The sequence below is a fragment of the Dendrobates tinctorius genome, unplaced genomic scaffold (genome assembly GCF_039654945.1).
Source record: "Dendrobates tinctorius isolate UK_male_01 unplaced genomic scaffold, ASM3965494v1 ptg000014l, whole genome shotgun sequence".
NCBI classification, from domain to species: domain Eukaryota; kingdom Metazoa; phylum Chordata; class Amphibia; order Anura; family Dendrobatidae; genus Dendrobates; species Dendrobates tinctorius.
In genome coordinates this window covers 71,524-92,533 of record NW_027361682.1, presented here as the reverse complement: position 1 = coordinate 92,533, position 21,010 = coordinate 71,524, and the positions used below count along the sequence as shown (strand labels likewise).

Here is a 21,010-nt window from a genome sequence, read left to right as displayed (position 1 = left end):
TGAGACCTGTCAGTGGCACTCTCTGTTATAATGACTGTCGGCGGCACTCTCTTTTATCATGACTGTCGGTTGCTCTCTTATGATGACTGTCAGTGGCGCTCTCTTATGATAACTGTCGGTTGCTCTCTCTTTTACGATGACTGTCGGTGGCGCTCTCTGTTATAACTGTCGGTGGCACTCTGTTATGGTGACTGTCTTTTGCTCTTTTATGATGACTGTCGGTTGCTCTCTCTTATGACTGTGGGTGGTGCTCTCTTTTATGTTGACTGTCGGTGACGCTCTCTTATGGTGACTGTCAGTGACGCTGTTATACCTGTCGGTGGCGCTCTCTTTTATGATGACTGTCGGTGGCGCTCTCTTTTATGATGACTGTCGGTGGCGCTCTCTTTTATGATGACTGTCGGTGACGCACTCTTATGATACCTGTGGGTGGCGCTCTCTTTCTCCCCGTGAAGCTCCGCCCTCTCCTCAGTGTCGCGGCTGCGGACAGGACGGTGACAGACGGGAGACGTCACACTCTGGTGACACTGAACAATCAGCGCTGAGCGGAATTATTTATATTACAGAAAGTGACAAGAAAAATGTAAGATTTATAAATCAGGAAAAAAGAATTTTACCCAAATCCATAAACTCTAGAGCAGAGGAAAGACCCTTCCTGTCTGACCTGTGATGTCTGCGCCATTATACCCTGCAGCCATTCCAGGAAGAAGAGGCGACTACAATGGAGACTGGAGGAGGAGCTCCCCATAGCCACTCCATTCTAGACGCCTCAGTGCTGAGCTGCCTGCAGCGGAGGGAGAATGTGAGGCCGCGCCCCAGCACTGCGACCTATCACCTCACACTGAGGGCTACAGCGGAGAGAGCGGGAAAGGAGGAGGAGCCGGAACAGCTACACACTACACTGTACACTGCGGAGCCTGCGGCCAGGACCTGTGATGACGTCACCGTCACATGATCACTACATGGGGGAGGAGCACAGAACGGCTACTCACTACCACACAGAAAGCCCTTCACTTCCTACAAACGCCCATTATGCTAATCCCTCATGTGACTGATCACATGACTGTGACCTCATCCCAGGTCCTGTGCGCACAGAGCAGCCATATATGTGGTGTGCGGCTCTGCAGGTGGAGGTAGGTGCTGGAGATTCCCCATTACTGGGCACAGGGGACATTAACCCCCTCAGTGCTGAGCCTGGGATAAATCTCTATGTGTGACTATAATGGGATTGTGTGTTATACCGGGGGCAGGACGGGGCCATGACTGGATGTAGTGATCATGTGAAGCCGGTAACAGCTCCGGAGATTTCTTACATGGGATCTTTATGATGTTACATCGTCATCTTCTCCCCATTCAGGTCCCTACAATATCGGATCCTCTCAGTGGAGATCTTCTATATAAGAGAGTTCTCCTGAGTGACCCTACAAGGATGGATAGGGACAGGGACAAGATGGCGGAGAGGATATTACACCTCACCCTAGAGATCCTCTTCCAGCTTACTGGAGAGGTGAGAGATTCTGATGATGTCACATTACATTGTTCTTATCTATGGGAATAACGGACAGAACTGGAGAGGTGAGGACTCTGGAAATGTCTGTAGTGAGGTTTTTTAATGTGTCTCTCCATAACCAGGATTACACAGTAGTGAAGACCTCTAGTGAGCGCTGTCAGGCCCCTGTGTCTGAGGGATGGGGAAGACCCCTGAGCCCAATCACGGGGCCTCCTCCTCACCCCCTGATACATGAGGACATCAATGACCAGAAGATCCTAGAACTCACCTACAAGATGATTGAGCTGCTGACTGGAGAGGTGACACTGCTGGGAATGCTGGGACATTATACAGTAACGCTATGGAGGGATCGGGGGATGACGGTATCATTGTATGTGTCAGGTTCCTATAAGGTGTCAGGATGTCGCCGTCTATTTCTCCGTGGAGGAGTGGGAGTATTTAGAAGGACACAAAGATCTGTACAAGGACGTCCTGATGGAGGTTCCCCAGCCCCTCACATCACCAGGTAATAGACAGGACCAAATACACACGGCCTATAATTATCTGTAAGTAAAGAATGAATTCAGTCCCTGTATATGTTTCCTCCAGATCTATCCAGTGAGAGGGCAACACCAGAGAGATGTCCCCGTCCTCTTCTTCCACAGGACTGTAAACAAGAAGATCCCGATGTTCCTCAGGATCATCAGGTAGATGGAGAGAAGGTGTCATGAGATCTCCACTATGATGTGTAGACGACTGTGAAGGTTTTGTGCTCAGTTGTGATTTATTTTCCAGCATTTAGAGATGTATGAATTGGTTTAGGGTCAATTGAATTCATGTTTAACTTCACTCTGTATTGGTTCAGGTGAAATTTGAGTGAGGAACTTCAATGTCTGTTTGAGGTTCTGAAGACCAGTGGAGCTGCAGTTTGCTACTAAATAGATGTCTCTAGTAATGTGGCCATTCAGTGAAAGTTTTATATCTGGTGAAGATGACAGGATGAAGCTGATCATAGACATTAGATATCTGGATCTCCTCACAATTTTCTGGCTATGGAGACTGTTGGTTCGAATTTGACGTAACAGATTGGATTTATACAGGAGGCCTGCAGATATGTGATAACTACTGATGTCATTGTGATCTTCATGTTCACTTATGATCTTTACTCGTCATCTTATGACTTTGACTTCTTCATCTGTCCGTGACTTCTAGAATATTTCTTTCAGGGTAAAGATCTGCCCCATATTAATACCACAGAGACATATGTGAGGGGTGATCGGTGTAAAGAGGAGATTCCTACAGATAACCACACAGGTGAGTAGTGACCACTAAATGCAGACAGAGACACTAACTTTTCTGTGCATATTTTCCCTATAAACTTACATTGGATGTGTAAAATCCGCAGATAACAACACATACGTGGGTTTTTAGTGTGTTTCTGCAGCGGAAAACACACTTAAAACGCATGTAATCCGCACCTAAGTATGTCAATGAAGTTCAGTGAAATCAAAATACTAGAAAGCTTTACAACATGACAAACCAGAGAAAAATCCATAAAAATGCATGTTTATAAAATGCAATAAAAAACACAAGTAATCTAATTTAACTAATAGGTGCAGAAATCCTGCAAAATAAAAAAAAAAAAATAAAAAGGTGATCACGGGGACGTAGCCTAAGCCCATGTTCACACGTTTAGTGTTCAGTATTTTATTTCAGTATTTGTAAGCAAAAATCAAAAATGTTGATTTAGCTCCCTCTTTTAAATTTTCACTAGGCTACCAGGAGAAACTGGACTATACAATTTGTTGTGCAGTTTCTCCTGAGTACGACGATACCCCACATGTGGGGGAATGCTACAAACCTCAGAAGGGATGAGGTGCCACATTGGAGTTGAGATTTTGCTGGACTGGTTTGAGGGTGTCATGTCACATTGACAGAGCCCCTGACATGCTAGAAAAGCAGACCCCAACATAAATGACACCACTTTACAAACTACATCCCCAATGAATTCATCTAGGGGTGCAGTGATCACATTGACACCACATGTGCCTCTCAGAATTTTATACCATTGGGCGGTGAAGAAAGAATAAATTACATTTTTACCACTAAAATGTTATTTTAGCCCAATTTTTTTTAATTTCTATAAGGGCTAATAGGAAAAAATGGACCTCAGTTTGTTGTGCAATTTCTCCTGAGTGCGCCAATGCCCAGCATGTAATCAGGAAATATTTTTTTAGATACATTGCAAAGCTCAGAAGTGAAAAAGCACCATACTATAGTGCAGATTTTAGGGTGCCAGAACAGCAGAAACCCCCCGTAAGTGATCCCATTTTACAAACTGCACCTCTCAATAAATTCATCTAGGGGTGCAGTGATCATATGGACACTACGGGTGTGTCACAGAATGTTTTACCATTGGGTGGGGAAGAAAAATAATTACATTTTTACCACAAAAATTTGTCCCACAATTTCTGCTGAATGTAGCGATACCCCATATGTGGCTGTACAGTACTGCTTAGCCACACGTTGAGACTTGGAAGGGACGGAGCGCTATATAACTCTCAGAGAACAAATTTTGATTGAATAGTTTGCAGACTCCATATACAGAGCCCCTAAGTGCTAGAAGAGCAGAATCCTCCCTAAAGTGACTGCATTTTTTATATTATACCTCTCTGGAATTTAGCTACAGGTGTAGTGACGATTTTACTTGATGGATGTTTTCCAAAAACAAGCAGTAGTGGATGTTGCTGAGTGAAAATTGCAAACTGCAATTGTAGTTCCCAGTACGTTGTAGTGACCGTTCATTGTAACCAGCTTGTGTTTCTGGAGACATGCACCCATAGATTAAGCAGGCTCTCAACGCTACAGAAACGCCAAACATATGGATGCTATCTGCAGCGTGTCCACATCGGACATTAACTGTCTGAATCCTACTCATATCGGCACCATACACATGATCAGGTTTTTAAATACATCAGTTAGGGACTGCTCTGATGTGGGTTACCTTGACGTTTAGTAGAGCGGCTTAGTATACATTTTTTGCTAAAATCGTATCAGCCAAATACCCTGCTTTTTTATAATATTTTTAGTAGCACTTGCAGTTTAATGTTACTTCTTTACAACAGAGTATTTTTATACGTTTGTTTTACTGTGTTTTTCTGTGTTTCAGTCTTTTGGTGGTGGGAACACTGTCCTACAGACTTGCTCAGTGTGTACATGGCCCATGTGTTTGTATCTGTGGTTTAGGTACACTGTGGGGCTCAGATGGGAGGTTGCATTTGAATTTGGGAGCACAGAATTTGCTGATTTTTGTTTTATTTTTTTTTTTTCGAGGGGGGGGGTGTTGCATTTTGCTTTTCCAGAGTCTTTTTGCTACTAGTAACATGGAAGCCCCCTATATTTCCACTGACAGATGACAGACCTGAGTGAGGGCTTGCTTGTTTTGTTTATTTTGTGGATTGAGTTGAAGCTTTTTTTTTTTTTAAACATTTTAAATAATATGTGGGATCACATTAATCCTGAGCGTTACTGTCACGCTCAGTGTAGAAAGACTAAGTGCAATCCAAATAGATAAGGGGAAGGGAACCCACCACTAGGGAAGGGAAAGTGGAGACCCCTAGGCAGATCTATGGTCACCTTGTCTGCCCTAAATGTCCCTATATAGGCTCTGCACCTATCGCCGAGCAGGATACCTAACCCCTGGCGATAAGCCTGCATAGGGAAGGACAGGATAAGCACAAGTTAATCCCCACTACCACTAAAGACAAATGAGAAACGCAAACAAGGGGAACACTTAGCTTGAGTAGACTCTGAGAGAAACACAGATGTCCTCCAAACACCGAGAGGAAGATAGCCGACTACTATAGCTCCAAGCCTCAACAGGGAAATGGAAATATCACCCACATCTTCCAGCAGCAAACTGGGAGTTATAAACACCCAGTTCCAGGTGTGTCCATTAGAGTCAAAATAAAGTTGTTACTGGGTCCTAGAGTCAGAAGAGCCATTAAGAAGTCTGCAATGCAAACTGCTGAGACTTTCTTCAGTCAGATGCAGTGCGACGGTCTGTAGCCACTGATACACCCATAACAGCTACACTAAGCACATACTTTGGGGTTTCCATCTAAATCTCTAAATGACGTGTTTCAGATGAAACTCCCGAGGGATCCATTCATTAAAGGGGTTGTCCGCTACTTTTAATTAACCCCCCAATGTATTCCCCCCGGGGCCCTTGCGAATTTTGTAAATACCTTATGTTGCCTTTACTGCATGTGAGCGACAAGTGAGGCGTGACTCAGCGCTGGGTCTACGCCGTGGCTGCTGGATTGTGGGCGGGGTTACCCCCCCGTGTCACACCCAGCATCCACATCACGTTTCCTCAATGAATGGGCGCGCAGTGGATGCCGAGTGGGACGCCGGGGGATAACCCCGCCCACAGCCTGGCAGCCAGCGTGGAAGGAGGAAGAGGGACCCCCGGCTGCTGCCAGCACTTGACGGGACGTCAGCGGAAGCAAGAGCCAGCTGCACCTGGGGATCACGTGCTGCCTGTGAGCGGCCAGCGATAGCGCCGCTCATCAGCAACATGAGGTATTTACAAAATTCATTTAGGGGCCCAAGGGGGATACACTGGGGGGTTAATTTAAACTAGTGGACAACCCCTTTAAAACCAGGCAGCAGTTACTCTGGACTCCATCTGGCTTCTGTTCAGCGTTGTCCTATTTTTCAGAAGAGCACAAAACTGTCCTGTATCCCGCTTTTGTGCATGCCTAAAAAGATGTACACATCCAGATCATAGGCTAGACGGCATCCACAGTGCCTCCATCTGACTCATTATAGGGAATATTCCACCAGGGGTTCCTTCTGAATCACGGTTCCATGTAAATCTCTGAAATACGTGATTCAGCGTAGGGTACAGGAGAAAAAGTGAACCGAGCCTTACTGCGAACTTTGGGAGGCAGAATGAACAAATCAACAGCAGGTGAATAATTGATTTTATTTTTTTATGCCGTTCCTCGAACCGTATAAGAAATTAGAAGACTTTATTCTTCTGGTCGGTGTGATTACAGCAATATCAGATTTATATCGGGTTTTTATGATTCTCCTATTGTGACCAAGCCTGCTACCATCTTAGGTGAGGGGGTGGTTCTTTCTGCCATCTCGCCCGATTTGAGACGTGCTCTGGAGAAGTTTCAGGAGGATAAGCCTGAGCGTTGTCCCAGTGGTAGGTTGTATGTTCCTGACAAGTGGAGGAGGAAAGTGATGTCTGAGGTTCATTGCTCCGCGTTGGCTGGTCATCCAGGTATTTTTGGTACTAGAGAGTTGGTGAGTCGGTCTTTTTGGTGGCCTGCCTTGTCTCGTGATGTCAGAAATTTTGTGCAGTCCTGTGGGACTTGCTCCCGATCTAAGCCTTGTTCTCGTTCTAGTGGGTTGTTGATGCCTTTGCCGGTGCCCAGGAGGCCATGGACCCATATTTCAATGGATTTTATTTCTGATCTGCCTGTCTCTCAGAGGATGACTGTTATCTGGGTGATTTGTGATAGATTCTCTAAGATGGTCCATCTTGTACCACTCCCTAAGTTGCCATCTTCCTCAGAGTTGGTGCCCTTGTTTTTGCAACAGGTGGTTCACTTGCACGGGATTCCTGAGAACATTGTATCAGACAGAGGAGTTCAGTTTGTCTCTAGATTCTGGAGGACCTTTTGTTCCAAGTTGGGAATTCAGTTGTCCTTCTCCTCTGCATTTCACCCTCAGACCAATGGGCAGACGGAGAGAACAAGCCAGACTTTGGAGGCTTATTTGAGATGTTTTATATCTGCTGATCAGGATGATTGGGTCTCATTTTTACCCTTGGCCGAATTTGCTTTAAATAATAGAGCTAGTTCTGCCACTTTGATGTTACCCTTTTTCTGTAACTTTGGGTTTCAGCCTCGATTTTCTTCAGGGCAGGTGGAGTCTTCTGCCTGTCCAGGGGTTGACACTGTGGTGGAAAGAATGCAGCAGATTTGGGACCAAGTGGTGGATAAGTTGTCTCTTTCCCAGGAAAAGGCCCAGCGGTTTTCTAACCGGCATAGGACCATTGGTCCCCGGTTTAAGGTGGGTGATATGGTCTGGTTGTCATCAAAGAATATCTCTATGAAAGTGGCTTCTCCAAAGTTTAAACCTAGATTTATTGGACCTTACAAGATTTTGGAGATTAATCCGGTCTCTTTTCGGTTGGCTCTTCCTGTCACATTTAAGATTCATAATGTGTTTCTTAAGTCCTTGTTGAAGAGGTTTGTTGAACCAGTGGTTCCTATGGCGGCACCTCCTGACCCTGTGTTGGTTGAAGGTAACATGGAATATGAGGTAGAGAAGATACTGGATTCCCGTCTGGCTAGACGGAGACTCCAGTATTTGGTTAAGTGGAAGGGTTATGGTCAGGAGGATAATTCCTGGGTCTCTGCCTCTGATATTCATGCCGAAAGATTGGTGCGTGCTTTTCATCGGGCTCATCCTGATCGGCCTGGTGGCTTGGATGAGGGTTCGGTGACTCCTCCTCAAGGGGGAGGAACTGTTGTGAGCTCATCTGTTCATTCACCTTTTGTGTCCGAGGATCTCCCTCTTCTGGTGAAGGAAGGTAGTGAGGCTGATTTGGATGAAAGAAACCAAACACCTGATCAGGTGGATTGTGACTGGGTAACGGGAACTTCAGACTGGATATAAGGCAGCTGACGCCCTTCTGAGTGACTGGTGATTTCTCTGCTGGATTCTTGGAGACCAGTCTGATTCCTGCTTCCCAAAGATAAGTTTTTGCTCTGCTATTGAACTTATTAGTTTTCGTTTTGTTTACCTTGTTTTCTGAGTTTAGCCATCCCTGGCTGGGGGTGTGCTGGATTCTTTTTCCTTGATCAGTGTTCTCTTTTGCTCTGCTTTCAGAATATTCTGAGTGCTGATATAGGTTTTGAAGTCTAGTGACTTCATGGTCCTTTTTGCTTATCAGTTGTGTTGGTAATATTTTTAGCAGGGTTTTCTCGGATTGCAGACAGCAGCTTTTCTGTCCTGTCCTTTTTAGTTAGCTTGGGCCCCATCATTTGCTTAACCTATCTTTCTATCTGTGTTAGTGTTTTCATCTTGCTTCACCGTCATTATATGTTGGGGGCTGCCTATTGCTTTGGGGTCTGCTCTGGGGCAGTCAGTTTTTCCCTTTTCTCTCTTTAGGCTTATTTAGATCTCCGGATGTGACGAGGTGTCTAGGATCACCGTAGGAACACTCTGCGGCTACGGCTAGTTGTGTGATAGGATTAGGGGTCTGCAATCCGCTAGTTTCCAACCTCTCTGATTTTCTGGGCTGAGCTTGTGTTTTGTTTTTTCCTCCTCGGTGACTCAATCATAACAAGAGTCGTTTTCGCCCTCTGCCAGTCTGTAGCTTTGTTGTCCCCAATGTCTTCTGCTTGACCTTGTTGTAATGGACTGCGGTCTTAGAAATTTTAAGGATGGAGGCAACATGGCGCTCACTGTATCCCTCTGCTAGTAAAGCCAGAATTGAACCCTTCTTTTCCTCACTCAAGACTTTTCTTTTCAACTCCTTTGGCATGGTTAAAAGTTATTTTTTCATTCCTATTACTTTTGGGATACTGCTAGCACTTGTTTTGCCATCCAGTTTGTCCTATTGCAAGAGGATTGTGAACACCACAGCAGGTTTTTTTTATACTTTCCGTCGTTAAATAAGATTTGGTTCAGGTGATCACCTAATCAGAAGCACATTAAGTAGAATGAGGTGTACTCTGGTTGGAATTCAACTGACACTGGAATGGAATGGCTGTCGCACATGTAGAGAAGCTGATGTTTATAAAACTGTGCAGTGGTCTCCTTATTTTTGCCAGAGATATATATATATATATATATATATATATATATATATATATATATATATTCGTCTTATCATGTCTGTCTGTAACCGAAATCCGTCGCTGTTTGGTCGCGGCCTGATTTCCGCGACCATGTAACGGTAGGCTGCGCCTGCCGTTGATTGGTCGCGGCCTATCAGCGACAGGCGCAGTCGGGCGCAGCGCTCAATCGGGCGCAGCGGGAGCAGCGCTTAATCTGTAAAAAATAGAATTAAAATGCAGTAATGCTTAGCGCAAAGGACCGGAGATGACGTCACTCTCGCGAAAGCGCGACGTCGTCAGCGGTCTAAGGCACAAATCATTATTGGGACCGTGAGGCCGGGCGTGTGGAAAGGAGATTGGAGGCCGTCGGAAGGTGAGAATATGTAAAAAATAGAATTTAAAATAAAAATTAGTTATATACTCAACTTCCGACGGCCCCCGAACTCCACTCCACGCCCCCGACACCTTCCGGTCCCAGTAATGCTTTGCGCGAAGGGCCGGAGATGACGTCACTCTCGCGAGAACGCAATGTCATCAGCGGTGTTTCGCGTAAAGCATTACAGGGACCGGAAGATGCCGGGAGCGTGGAGTGGAGATCGGGGGCCATCGGAAGGTGAGTATATAACTATTTTTCCCTTCACCCATGACAGCACCACATGAGAGAGGGATCCGCCCCGCCAGGACAGGAACCTACTGAAACATAAGGGGCAGCACCTCTCCCCCTCTTCAGTTGGGTTCCTGTCCTGGAAAGGAATCCCTCTGACAGCGGCGGTGCCTGTCAGGATGAAAAGACCCAGGGCCGTCCCGGCGTGTAAAAATGCAGGGCTGGCTTACCTGTGACGCTGGCCGTCGGCAGCTGGTAGCGCAGTTCCCGGGGTTTTTTCCTCATACGGGCCCCGGGTTCGTGCGGGCACGTTCCGATGTCCTCCCTTCGGAGGTTCCTCCCTGTGCCGCCCTCCCCCTGCGCGCGCCCGTTCCTTCCCCTGCATGCAGGGGAAGCCGGGGGCAGAGACCGGCGTCTGACGTGGGAGCGCGACCGCTGACGTCATCAGGACGCGACGGTCATGGCGCCGGGCGCGACGCCGGCCAGGAGAAGCGGCTGGCGGTCGCTGGGGGGAGGGGTAATGAGGGGCTCACTCACTGCATAAAAGAAGGAGCAGAAGCGGCTGCAGGGGTGACAATGGCGTCTCAGGAGGATCGCTCACCGTCCCCATTGTCCCTGCCCCCATCGCAAGCTTCTGGTCGCAAGAGCCGCTCGAGCGGCAAAAGCAGCAGCCGTCCGAGTCACCGATCGAGGGATTCCTCGAGATCAAAAGAGCGCAGAGCGCACGCTCCTTCGCAGCCCCAGAGCCCGGTATCCGTCTTTCCTGGGTGGTGAGTGATCTCCGTGAAAGTTAGACAATAATAGACCTTCCTATGTCTTGTTTTTTTTTTTTAGGGAGGCAAAAAAGCTATAAGCAAAAAGAAAAATAGAGAATGTGCCATATGCCACAGCCCTTTAGCAAAAGACTACCAAAAGGACTTATGTGTCAGCTGTATCCAGCGGACTATGGCTGAAGAGGTGCCGAGCCTGGCAACAAACCTCAGATCGATAATAAAATCTGAGGTACAGGGCTCACTTAAAAAATTATTAAAAAAGAAGAGTAAGAGTAGGAAAGCCTCCCCGAGTTCCTCGTCAGGCTCCCCCTCTTCGGAGTATCAAGTTGAGCACGGGTCATCTTCATCCTCAGACAGTGATACGGGGGGCAGACCTTGCTTTCCCGTAGAAGATACGGACGCTCTCCTTAAAGCCATCAGGTCCACTATGGGCCTGCAAGAGGAGAAGGTAGAGAGATCACTGGAGGATGTAATGTTTGGCGGCCTGCAAGAAAGGAAGAAGCGTACCTTTCCGGTCAATGACAAGGTTCAGGCCCTAATCGAAAGAGAATGGAAGAAACCGGAGAAGTCAGGTAGCCTTCCCTCCTCTTCAAAGCGAAGATACCCCTTTGAGGCTAAAGACACGGACGTCTGGGACAAGGTCCGAAAGATTGACGCAGCAGTGTCTAGGTCTTCCAAGAAGTCGGCCCTGCCCCTGGAGGATTCAGGGGTTTTGAGAGATCCGTTGGATAAAAAAGCGGACTCATACCTAAGGCACACTTGGGAGGCAGCGGCAGGGGGTCTGAAACCGGCAATAGCCGGCACCTGCACAGCCCGGTCATTAATGGTCTGGTTGCAGCAACTTGAAGAAAAATTAGTCTCCAAGGTACCAAGAGAGAAAATATTAGGAGAAATGTACTTGCTACACGGAGCTGCCGCTTTCTTGGCTGACACCTCCGCCGACTCGATGAGGTTAACGGCAAGAGCAGCGGGGCTATCGAACGCCGCAAGACGGGCGTTATGGCTCAAAGGCTGCCCTGGGGACATTCAATCTAAGGCGAAATTATGCTCGTTACCATGTGATGGGCAGTTCCTGTTTGGGAAAAACCTGGATGACATCTTGGAGAAGGCCGGTGATAAAAAGAAGGGCTTCCCCAGATTCATGGGTGATCATAGGAGACCGCCCTTTCGGAGGGGAAAGATCAATCGGGGCCGTCCCCCGGGAGAGCGGAAAAGGTGGGACGACAAGAGGAAAAAAGAACCAGGGTTCATGTTTGGGGGAACTACCTCAACCGCCAAAAAATCCCCGCAATGACGCCAGCCCTTCGGTGGGGGGAAGATTGAAGCTCTTTTCTCAAGAATGGGAGAAAATATCGGCCAACAATTGGATTCTGAGCATTATAAAGAATGGCCTAAAAATCCCTTTCTTCCAGCATCCAAGAGCTTCATTTGTGGTGACCCCCGTCAGAAAGGAACCAGGAGAGCAATCAGCCATAGAAACAGAAATTTTAGGACTGTTGGAGAAACAAGTTCTAATAGAGGTCCCAAAAGATCAAGAGAGACGGGGGTTCTATTCTCCCCTCTTCCTAATAAAAAAAACAGACCTCTCCTTCAGAACGATAATAAATCTCAGGCGCCTCAATCAATGGATCATGAACCAAACATTCAAAATGGAATCGGTGACTTCGGCCATAAAGCTGTTACACCACAACTGCTTCATGGCCGTAATAGATTTGAAGGATGCCTATTACCACATCCCGATGCACCCAGAATACCAGAAATACCTGAGGGTAGCCCTATACATCCAGGGCGACCTCAGGCACCTTCAATTTACAGCTCTTCCGTTTGGCATCTCCATAGCGCCAAGGATTTTTACGAAAGTAATAGCGAAAATAACAGCTTTCCTTCGAATCCACAATGTGATTATGGTGCCTTACTTGGACGATTTTTTGGTCATTGGCAATTCAGAACATCACTGCGCACATCAAGTAGAGAAAATAACAGAAACCCTGCAAAGACTGGGTTGGATGGTAAACTTAAAGAAATCAAAACTTCAACCCCTAAGAAAACAAACATTTCTAGGTTTCGTCTTGGACTCCGACCGTCAAGTTTGTCTCTTGCCAGAGAAAAAACTAGAGAAAGTGAGAGAAATGACCCTTACAGCAATACAACAACCGCACATGACCCTAAGAAGGGCAATGTCCCTGTTGGGCACGCTAACAGCCTGTATCCCTGCGGTCAACTGGGCACAGTTTCATACCCGACAACTGCAGGCGGAAATCTTGTCAGCCCAGAAACGATTGAAAGGGCGTTTAGAAGGGAAGCTGGAACTTTCCGAAAAGGGGAAAAACTCTCTCACTTGGTGGCTAGACAGCACAAATTTAGCAGGGGGAACTTTGTGGCACAGGCCCGTGTCCGATGTAATATTGACGGACGCAAGCTCCTTGGGATGGGGGGCACACCTGAGAAAACAAATAGCCCAAGGGTCCTGGGGTCACCTAGAGCAGAAGGCTTCCTCCAACTTAAGAGAGTTAAGAGCGGTAAACAGAGCCTTGGGGGCATTCATTCCCATGCTACAGGGTCAAAATGTCCGAATTATGTCAGACAACAGGGTGGCAGTGGCGTATGTCAACCACCAGGGAGGGACAAGGTCAAACTCCCTATTGGACGAAGCCAAAAGAATCTTTCTCAAAGCAGAACAACATCTAACCTCCCTGACGGCCCTACACATCAAAGGGACAGAAAATGTTCAAGCCGACTTTCTAAGCCGCAACAAGTTAAAACAGGGAGAGTGGGCCTTAAATCGTGTAATATTCCAGAGGATAGTACAGTTATGGGGGCAGCCAGTGATCGACCTCTTTGCCACCAAAAACAACCGGCAGGTGAGGAGGTTCTGCTCATTAAACCCAGGGGAAAACCCGTGGGCAGTAGACGCTCTGCAAATCCCGTGGCTGTTCAAACTGAGCTATGCCTTTCCCCCAGTAGCATTAATCCCGGCAGTGGTAAAAAAGATAAGAGACGAGCAAGCCAGAGTAATCCTCATAGCCCCGTTCTGGCCAAAAAGACCGTGGTTTTCACTACTGCAAATGATGTCTCTCTCGGACCCGTGGGTACTGCCAGAAATTCCAGATTTATTAGCTCAGGGGCCGATATTCCACAAACAAGTCAAGGGGTTCCATCTGACGGCGTGGAATTTGAGAGGGCACTTTTGAGAGATAAAGGTTTTTCCCCGGGGTTGGTGACTACTCTAATGAAAAGTAGAAAACCAATAACAACCAACATATATGGCAGGACGTGGAAGAAATTTCTACAATTCCTGGGAAAACCGTTAGGTCAAGAACCCCCAATCGAGTCCATCTTGGAGTTCTTGCAGGCAGGTCTACAGCTAGGCCTGGCGGTTAATACCCTCAAGGTACAGGTTTCAGCGCTGGGTGCATTATACAATTGCAATATAGCGGCAAACAGATGGGTAGCCAGGTTCATAAAATCTTGCCACAGATCTAGGCCAGTTTCCTTACCAAAAATAGCTCCATGGGATCTAAATCTGGTGCTGGAAGCCCTTACGAAGGAGCCGTTTGAACCCATACAGCAGATTTCAACAAAAAACCTCACCCTAAAAACCATCATTTTGGTAGCTCTAACGTCGGCACGTAGAGTTAGTGACTTGCAGGCCCTCTCAGTCAACCCACCATATACCCAGATATACCAGGATAGGGTGGTTATGAGAACAGACCCTGTTTACTTGCCGAAAGTAGTAACTAACTTTCACCGAAACCAAGAAATTGTCCTCCCTTCCTTCTGTGAGAATCCGAAAAACCCAGGGGAGGAGAAATTTCATAGCCTAGACGTTAAAAGAACCCTAGTAGAGTATATGTCTATAACCAGCCAGTGGAGGAGGTCCCAGTCCCTATTCGTAGCCTTCCAGGGTGCTAGGAAAGGTTATGGAGTGTCAAAGGGGACTATTGCCCGATGGATTAGGGAGGCCATTAGTGTAGCCTATTCAGCTAGTGGCGTCCCGGTTCCTGACGGCATCAAGGCTCATTCCACCAGAGCCGTGGCGACCTCCTGGGCTGAGAAAGCAGAGGTATCAATAGAGCAAATTTGTAAGGCCGCTACCTGGGCCTCACCCTCAACTTTCTTTAGACACTATAGACTAAATCTATCCTCCTCTGCTGACTTGACCTTTGGTAGAAGGGTGCTGCAAGCGGTGGTCCCTCCCTAAGGTGTTCGAAGTCTCCAGAATCTCTCATGTGGTGCTGTCATGGGTGAAGGGAAAACCACCATGGTTACTTACCGGTAGCCGGTTTTTCCGGAACCCATGACAGCACCCGTATATTTCCCCCCCTTTTTCACCGTTTGGGTGTGCACAATAGTCGGGTGTATTTGTGTGATGTGGTGTTGGATAAATATGTAACTAACCGGGAAGTCCTCTCAAATGCTCTGTAATCCAACTGAAGCGGGGGAGAGGTGCCGCCCCTTATGTTTCAGTAGGTTCCTGTCCTGGCGAGGCGGATCCCTCTCTCATGTGGTGCTGTCATGGGTTCCGGAAAAACCGGCTACCGGTAAGTAACCATGGTGGTTTTTATTTTAACAGAGACCATGCATACCAGGAAAGGGGGGTGACGGGACCACGCATACCAGGAAAGGGGGGTGAGGGGGACCACGCATACCAGCGTATTATATATGTAGTAGTTCCTAAGGGGAAGCACGCAGTGTGGGGTGCACGCTGGCATCCCATAAGCAAAGTATCACAGAAGCTAAGCATCCAGCAAAACGGCAGTTATACATGGCAGTTAGTCAGGGCAGGAGTCAGGTAACCCACACTTTGCTCTCCCGTTAACCATGTGCTTTATTTTTATCCTCCTGTGTTCCTTTGCCATCCACATTCTGACATTGGACGGAATAGTATGTCCAATGGCAGTACCCCCGCTTTGATGAGGGCTCCGGCGGTGAGCCCGCATCAAAGCCGGGACATGTCAGCTGTTTTGAACAGCTGACATGAGCCCGCAATAGGCGTAGGTGGAATCGCGATCCACCCGCGCCTATTAACTAGCTAAATCCCGCTGTCAAACGCTGACAGCATGCTGTAACTAGCTTGAAGACGGAAATACGCGCATTACCAACCCACGTCACGTGATCGGGGGGTCAGCAATGCGTTGCCATAACAACCTGAGGTCTCCTAGAGACCTCTATGGTTGTTGATGAGGCATTGCTATGAGCGCCACCCGGTGGTCGGCGCTCATAGCAATGCTGTAATTCTACTTATAGGCGATCTGCTCATTGCCTATATGTAGCAGAGCCGATCAAGTAATAGATAGATGCTTCTAGCCTCCCAGGAGGCTAATGAAGCATGCCAAAATTAAAAAAAAAAAAGTTTTAAAAAATATATGGAAAAAAAAAAATATATAATATATATGTTTAAATCACCCCCCTTTCGCCCCATTCAAAATAAAACAATATAAAAAGCACAGATACACATATTAGGTATCGCCGCGTTCAGAATCGCCCGATCTATCAAAAAAGGATTAACCCGATCGTTAAACAGAGTAGTAGAAAAAAAATCGAAATGCCAGAATTACGTTTTTTTTGGTCGCCATGACATTGCATTAAAATGCAATAACGGGCGATCAATAGATCATATCTGCACATAAATGGTATTCTTAAAATCGTCAGCTTGGCCCGCAAAAAATAAGCCCTCACCCAACCTAAGATCACGAAAAAGAGACACTACAGGTATTGGAAAATGGCACAATTTTTTTTTTTTTTTTTTTAGCAAATTTTGGAATTTTTTTCACCAATTAGATAAAAAAGAACCTAGACATGTTTGGTGTCTATGAATTCGTAATGACCTGGAGAATCATAATAGCAGGTCACTTGTTTTGCAATTTAACCACACTTGGAATTTTTTTCCCTTTTTCGAATACACGACATGCTAATACCAATGATGTCGTTCAAAAAATTAGCTCTCACATGGCCATATTGACGGAAAAATAAAAAAGTTATGGCTCTGGGAAGGAGGAGAACGAAAAACAGAAGCGCAAAACCGAAAAAAGCTCTGGTCATGAAGGGGTTAAAATACTTTACATGCATAAAATAAATAAAAAAATACGTACATGAGATTGTCGTGTCTGTAAAAGTATGATATACAAAATTAATTATCCCACACAGTAAATTGTGTAGAGAATAGAAATAAACCACATATTTTTTATTTTTCATTCTCCCCCAAAAAATTCTAGAAAAAGTAATCAAAATGTTGTTTGCCACCCCAAATTGGTACTAATAAAAATGATAGATCACCATTCACTGGCAAAAAAAATAAAGTTACTAATTTCAGAAAATGGCAAAACAAAACCAAATTTTCTTTACCAAGTTCTGAATATTTTTTTAACCACTAAAATGCATAAATTCTTGTTTTTTATAACCGTAATCGTACTGACCTGGAAAATTATGTTGTCAAGTCATATTTCACCACACAATGAATACAAAACCCAAGACAGAGACAAAATGAACCTAGACTCTGCTGTAAGTAATAAGTAAAAGCAATAGTGCTTTTGGTAAAAAAAAAAAAACGTAAAAGACATCCCACCAGCGTCAAGGTGTACCCAAATTGGGATGTTCCTTCTAGTATTAAAACCTTACCATATGTCAAAGTGACGTTGTCATGAATGTGCCGCATTCTGCTGGGACCTGTGATACATCTAAGATTAAAATGTCGCGGCAATTAGCTGAGAACAGGTCCTCTATAAATCTACATGGATATTCAGGAGTACGTAAGCAGGTTTCTTGTGGAAATGGTTTAGAGTTCCTTGTGGTCTATTTGTTGGTTCTGCTTTTTGAAACCACCCCCCTTCCATGAGATAAACCTGTATCTGGCTTCCCTCCATGCAAGCCATAGAATCTTCATTGTGTTTCTGGCTGCATTGGAGAAAGTATTCTGGAGAGTCGCTCTTGTCGTCTTGAGATTGTTATGAATACCTCTACTTTCCCCTTTATGGCATTCTTTCGTGTTGCTTTTCTGTCTCGTTTATTGTGTACCCATTTTGCATTTGATCCTGTTTGTCTGTTACTTGTGCCTTGGTTTTCCCCTGTCTGTCCAGCTGTTGTTACCATTTTACTCCTGCCCCTTTCCCCCCAGGGGTGAGGGTGAGTTGCATAGGGTTTCGTAGGAAAACAGAGAGGAGGAAAACCCAGTCATCTCCAGCTTCCGGGGTAACCCTGGGGTTAGGGATAGACTAGGGCCTCCCTAGATTAAGGGAACGCCCTTCCCCAACTTCTTTCATGACAGACGTCAATGTGAATAAGGGTTGAGTAGGACCAGGTCCAGAACCTGGACACATTGACGCTGGTGGGATTGTTTTTATTTCACCCACTTACTATTCTTTGCCCCCATTTTTTCAGTATATTATATAAAACTAATTGTCTCATTCAGAACTGCAAAAACATAAACCCTCATGTGTATATGTTGATGAAAAAATAAGTCATGGCTCTGAAGAAGGGATCGTAAAATTAAAAGCCAAACATTAAAAATTGCCCATGAGGAAGGGGTTAAACAGCTGATTGATTATTACAATTTGTATATAAATATTTATATAGAAATGTTCTAAAATGCAACAGATATTATAATTAATAATATAATTTCAAGGCACTTTTTATTAAAAAGTAATAGTTTTATCCTCGGCAGATGACGGTACCAGGAGCTCAGAGGGATGTCTGATATTTTCAGATTATACAGCAGATGATCATGGTGTCACACCGGATACATATGAAGAACATGTCGTTATCCCAGATATATCTTCAACCCTCCAGAGCAAAAATCTATTATATGATCCTCTTCGGCGGATTTTATATCTTAATTCATCAAAGATTGCTGCGCAAAACACAGACACGCAAGGTTTTGAACATCAAATAGTTCACATGTGTGAGAAGCCATTTTCATGTTCAGATTGTGGGAAATGTTTCACACGGATATCAGATCTTGCTATACATCAGAGAACTCACACAGGGGAGAAGCCATTTTCATGTTCAGAATGTGAGAAATGTTTTAATAACAAATCTAATCTGCGTAGACATAAGAAAATTCACACAGGGGAGAAGCCATATTCATGTTTAGAATGTGGGGAAAGTTTTAATTCAAAATCCATTCTTGTTGCACATCAGAGAATTCACACAGGTGACAAACCATTTATATGTTCAGAATGTGGGAACGGTTTTGCAGAGAAAACTCGTCTTGTTAGACATCAGAAAATTCACACTGGGGAGAAGCCATATGCATGCTCAGAATGTGGGAAATGTTTTTTACACAAGTCACATCTTTTTAGACACCACAGATATCACACAGGGGAGAGGCCATTTTCATGTTCAGAATGTGGGAAAACTTTTATAGAGAAATCACATCTTGTTGTACATCAGAGAAATCACATAGTGAAGTAGGCATTATTACGTCCTATGTGATATGCAACCGACATCTACTTATAACAACAGCAACTATCTCTGTACAGCACAGAATGAGTAATCAAACCAAGTATAGGCAATCGGTGCTCCATGGCGCGGCTAAACATTTAAATTCACCTTCCTACCTGCTTGTTTTACAGCTATCTCCTCCCTTCCTTGGCTCTACGAAACCAGAGCTGTCAATCAAATATTGGGGGGTGGAGATAGAAGGGCAACAAGCAGGTGGGAAGGTGTATTTAAATGATTGGTCCCGCCATGGTGCACCGAGCACCTGTACTTGGTTTTAACAGTCATTCTGTGCTGACAGAGTCCTTTTAACCAATTATATGCCTCAGTGCATCATTTACTGGGGTACGTAAATGGCATTATTGCCAGTGCTTGTGATACAATCACGGTGTGCCATTGGGACTAAAAAAAAATGGAAAAAAAAACTATATACACTCACTGATGGCCATTTTCTTCCAACTTGACAGCTCACACCTGGGTCTGTGTGAGCTGAAAGTTGCTTTTATAATATAAGCCTGTAAAGCATCAGAACGTGGCTCTACAGGCTTACATTATAAATACAATGTACGGTTCAAACATAGAGCCAAGTGTGGGCTGGGAAGTTGGAAAAGCAGTCACATGACTCATAAGACGACTGGAACAGCCCTGGAAACTGGGGAAGACTGTGATCGGTGAGTAGATTATTGTACTGCATATACATTTACACAGGTATAGGAAATAAAAGGTTTGATGAGAGTGCATCTTTGATTATTCGTTAATGTACGTACTTGCCAAATAAACATCTCTAAAAGCAGATTCTAGATAGTTCACCCATGTGTCAATCAATTGTAAAGAGTATGTCACATTAATATTTACAGTATTGTGGTTTTACCCTTCGACACGACAGCACCCACTGGAGAGAGGGATCCGCCTATAGGAACAGGAAAGCTACAGAAATAAAAGGGGCGGTCCGCGTCTCCTCCTCAGTTGGTTTTCTGTTCCTATGGAAACCGCAGAAATATTCCCTACAAGAGAAAAGTACCTGGACCAGCATGCTGCCTGCGCAGTATCAGTGAGAACGGCAGGGGCTGCGGTCTAGAAGCAGCATCGGGGGAGTGCTGTATTCCGGCTCCCCCCTCGTCTGTTCGGTAGCTGAATGCCGATTCCAGGGGAGGCCACCTGGGGTTCACCCTAAAGACGCGCTATCGGGGTCCGGATGGAACTGTCCAGGCCTGCGTGGGAGCGCGGGGCCGGAGGGGGAGATCCCGACCTCCGCCCCCCTGTTTGGCTTTGGCGCAGTCCTGGGAGCTTGGCGGGACCGCGCACATACAGACAATGCCACCGCCAAGAAATGGTAAGGGGGAGCTCCAGGTCACTCCGGAGGTTCCCCAGCTGAGGAGTGAGGTGGCGGGAGGCGCGCGAAGGTCCCAGGAATATTGCTGGAGCGCGCGCATACAGACAGCGCTGCCACCCCGGAAATGCTTTGAGAGGTCTAGTAGATGGAGGATGAGTAGGGCTCTATTTATATCCTTCCAGGGCTGAAAGAAGGGGTATGGAGTCACGAGGGGTACCCTATTCCGGTGGTTTAGAGATGCGATCTGTCTGGCATACTCTGCGAGAAATGAAGATCCTCCGGAGGGTATCTGGGTACATTCCGACAGAGCTATGGCATCCTCCTGGTCGGAAAGGGGAGACATCGCAATAGAGTCTATACGTAAGGCCGCAACTAGGTCGCGCTCCTACCTTTTATAACCACTACAGGCTCGATTTATCATCCTCCTCTGACCTAGCCTTTGGTAGAGCTGTCCTCAGCACGGTGGTCCCTCCCAGGTGAAGGTCTCTGAAAGTCTCTCCAGTGGGTGCT

General features: G+C 45.9%; 1 protein-coding gene across 1 annotated transcript; it reads left to right on the top strand.

Moving 5' to 3' along the window:
• The first annotated feature begins 875 nt into the window (after positions 1 to 875).
• Positions 876 to 19,962, top strand: LOC141073975 (oocyte zinc finger protein XlCOF8.4-like). Its single transcript, XM_073561507.1, has 7 exons — positions 876 to 1,133; positions 1,358 to 1,507; positions 1,633 to 1,809; positions 1,892 to 2,015; positions 2,099 to 2,196; positions 2,716 to 2,803; positions 18,377 to 19,962. The coding sequence occupies exons 1-7, from the start codon at positions 1,107 to 1,109 to the stop codon at positions 19,138 to 19,140; spliced, it is 1,428 nt and encodes a 475-aa protein (XP_073417608.1). The 5' UTR covers positions 876 to 1,106; the 3' UTR covers positions 19,141 to 19,962.
• The last annotated feature ends 1,048 nt before the right edge of the window (positions 19,963 to 21,010 follow it).

Excerpts from the sequence above, each read along its gene's own strand:
- LOC141073975 (XM_073561507.1), top strand. The coding sequence starts at position 1,107 with ATGTGGTGTGCGGCTCTGCAGGTGGAG. Across the intron at positions 2,016-2,098 it reads CCAGCCCCTCACATCACCAG|ATCTATCCAGTGAGAGGGCA; the intron begins GTAATAGACAGG and ends TGTTTCCTCCAG. Across the intron at positions 2,804-18,376 it reads TCCTACAGATAACCACACAG|TTTTATCCTCGGCAGATGAC; the intron begins GTGAGTAGTGAC and ends AAAAAGTAATAG.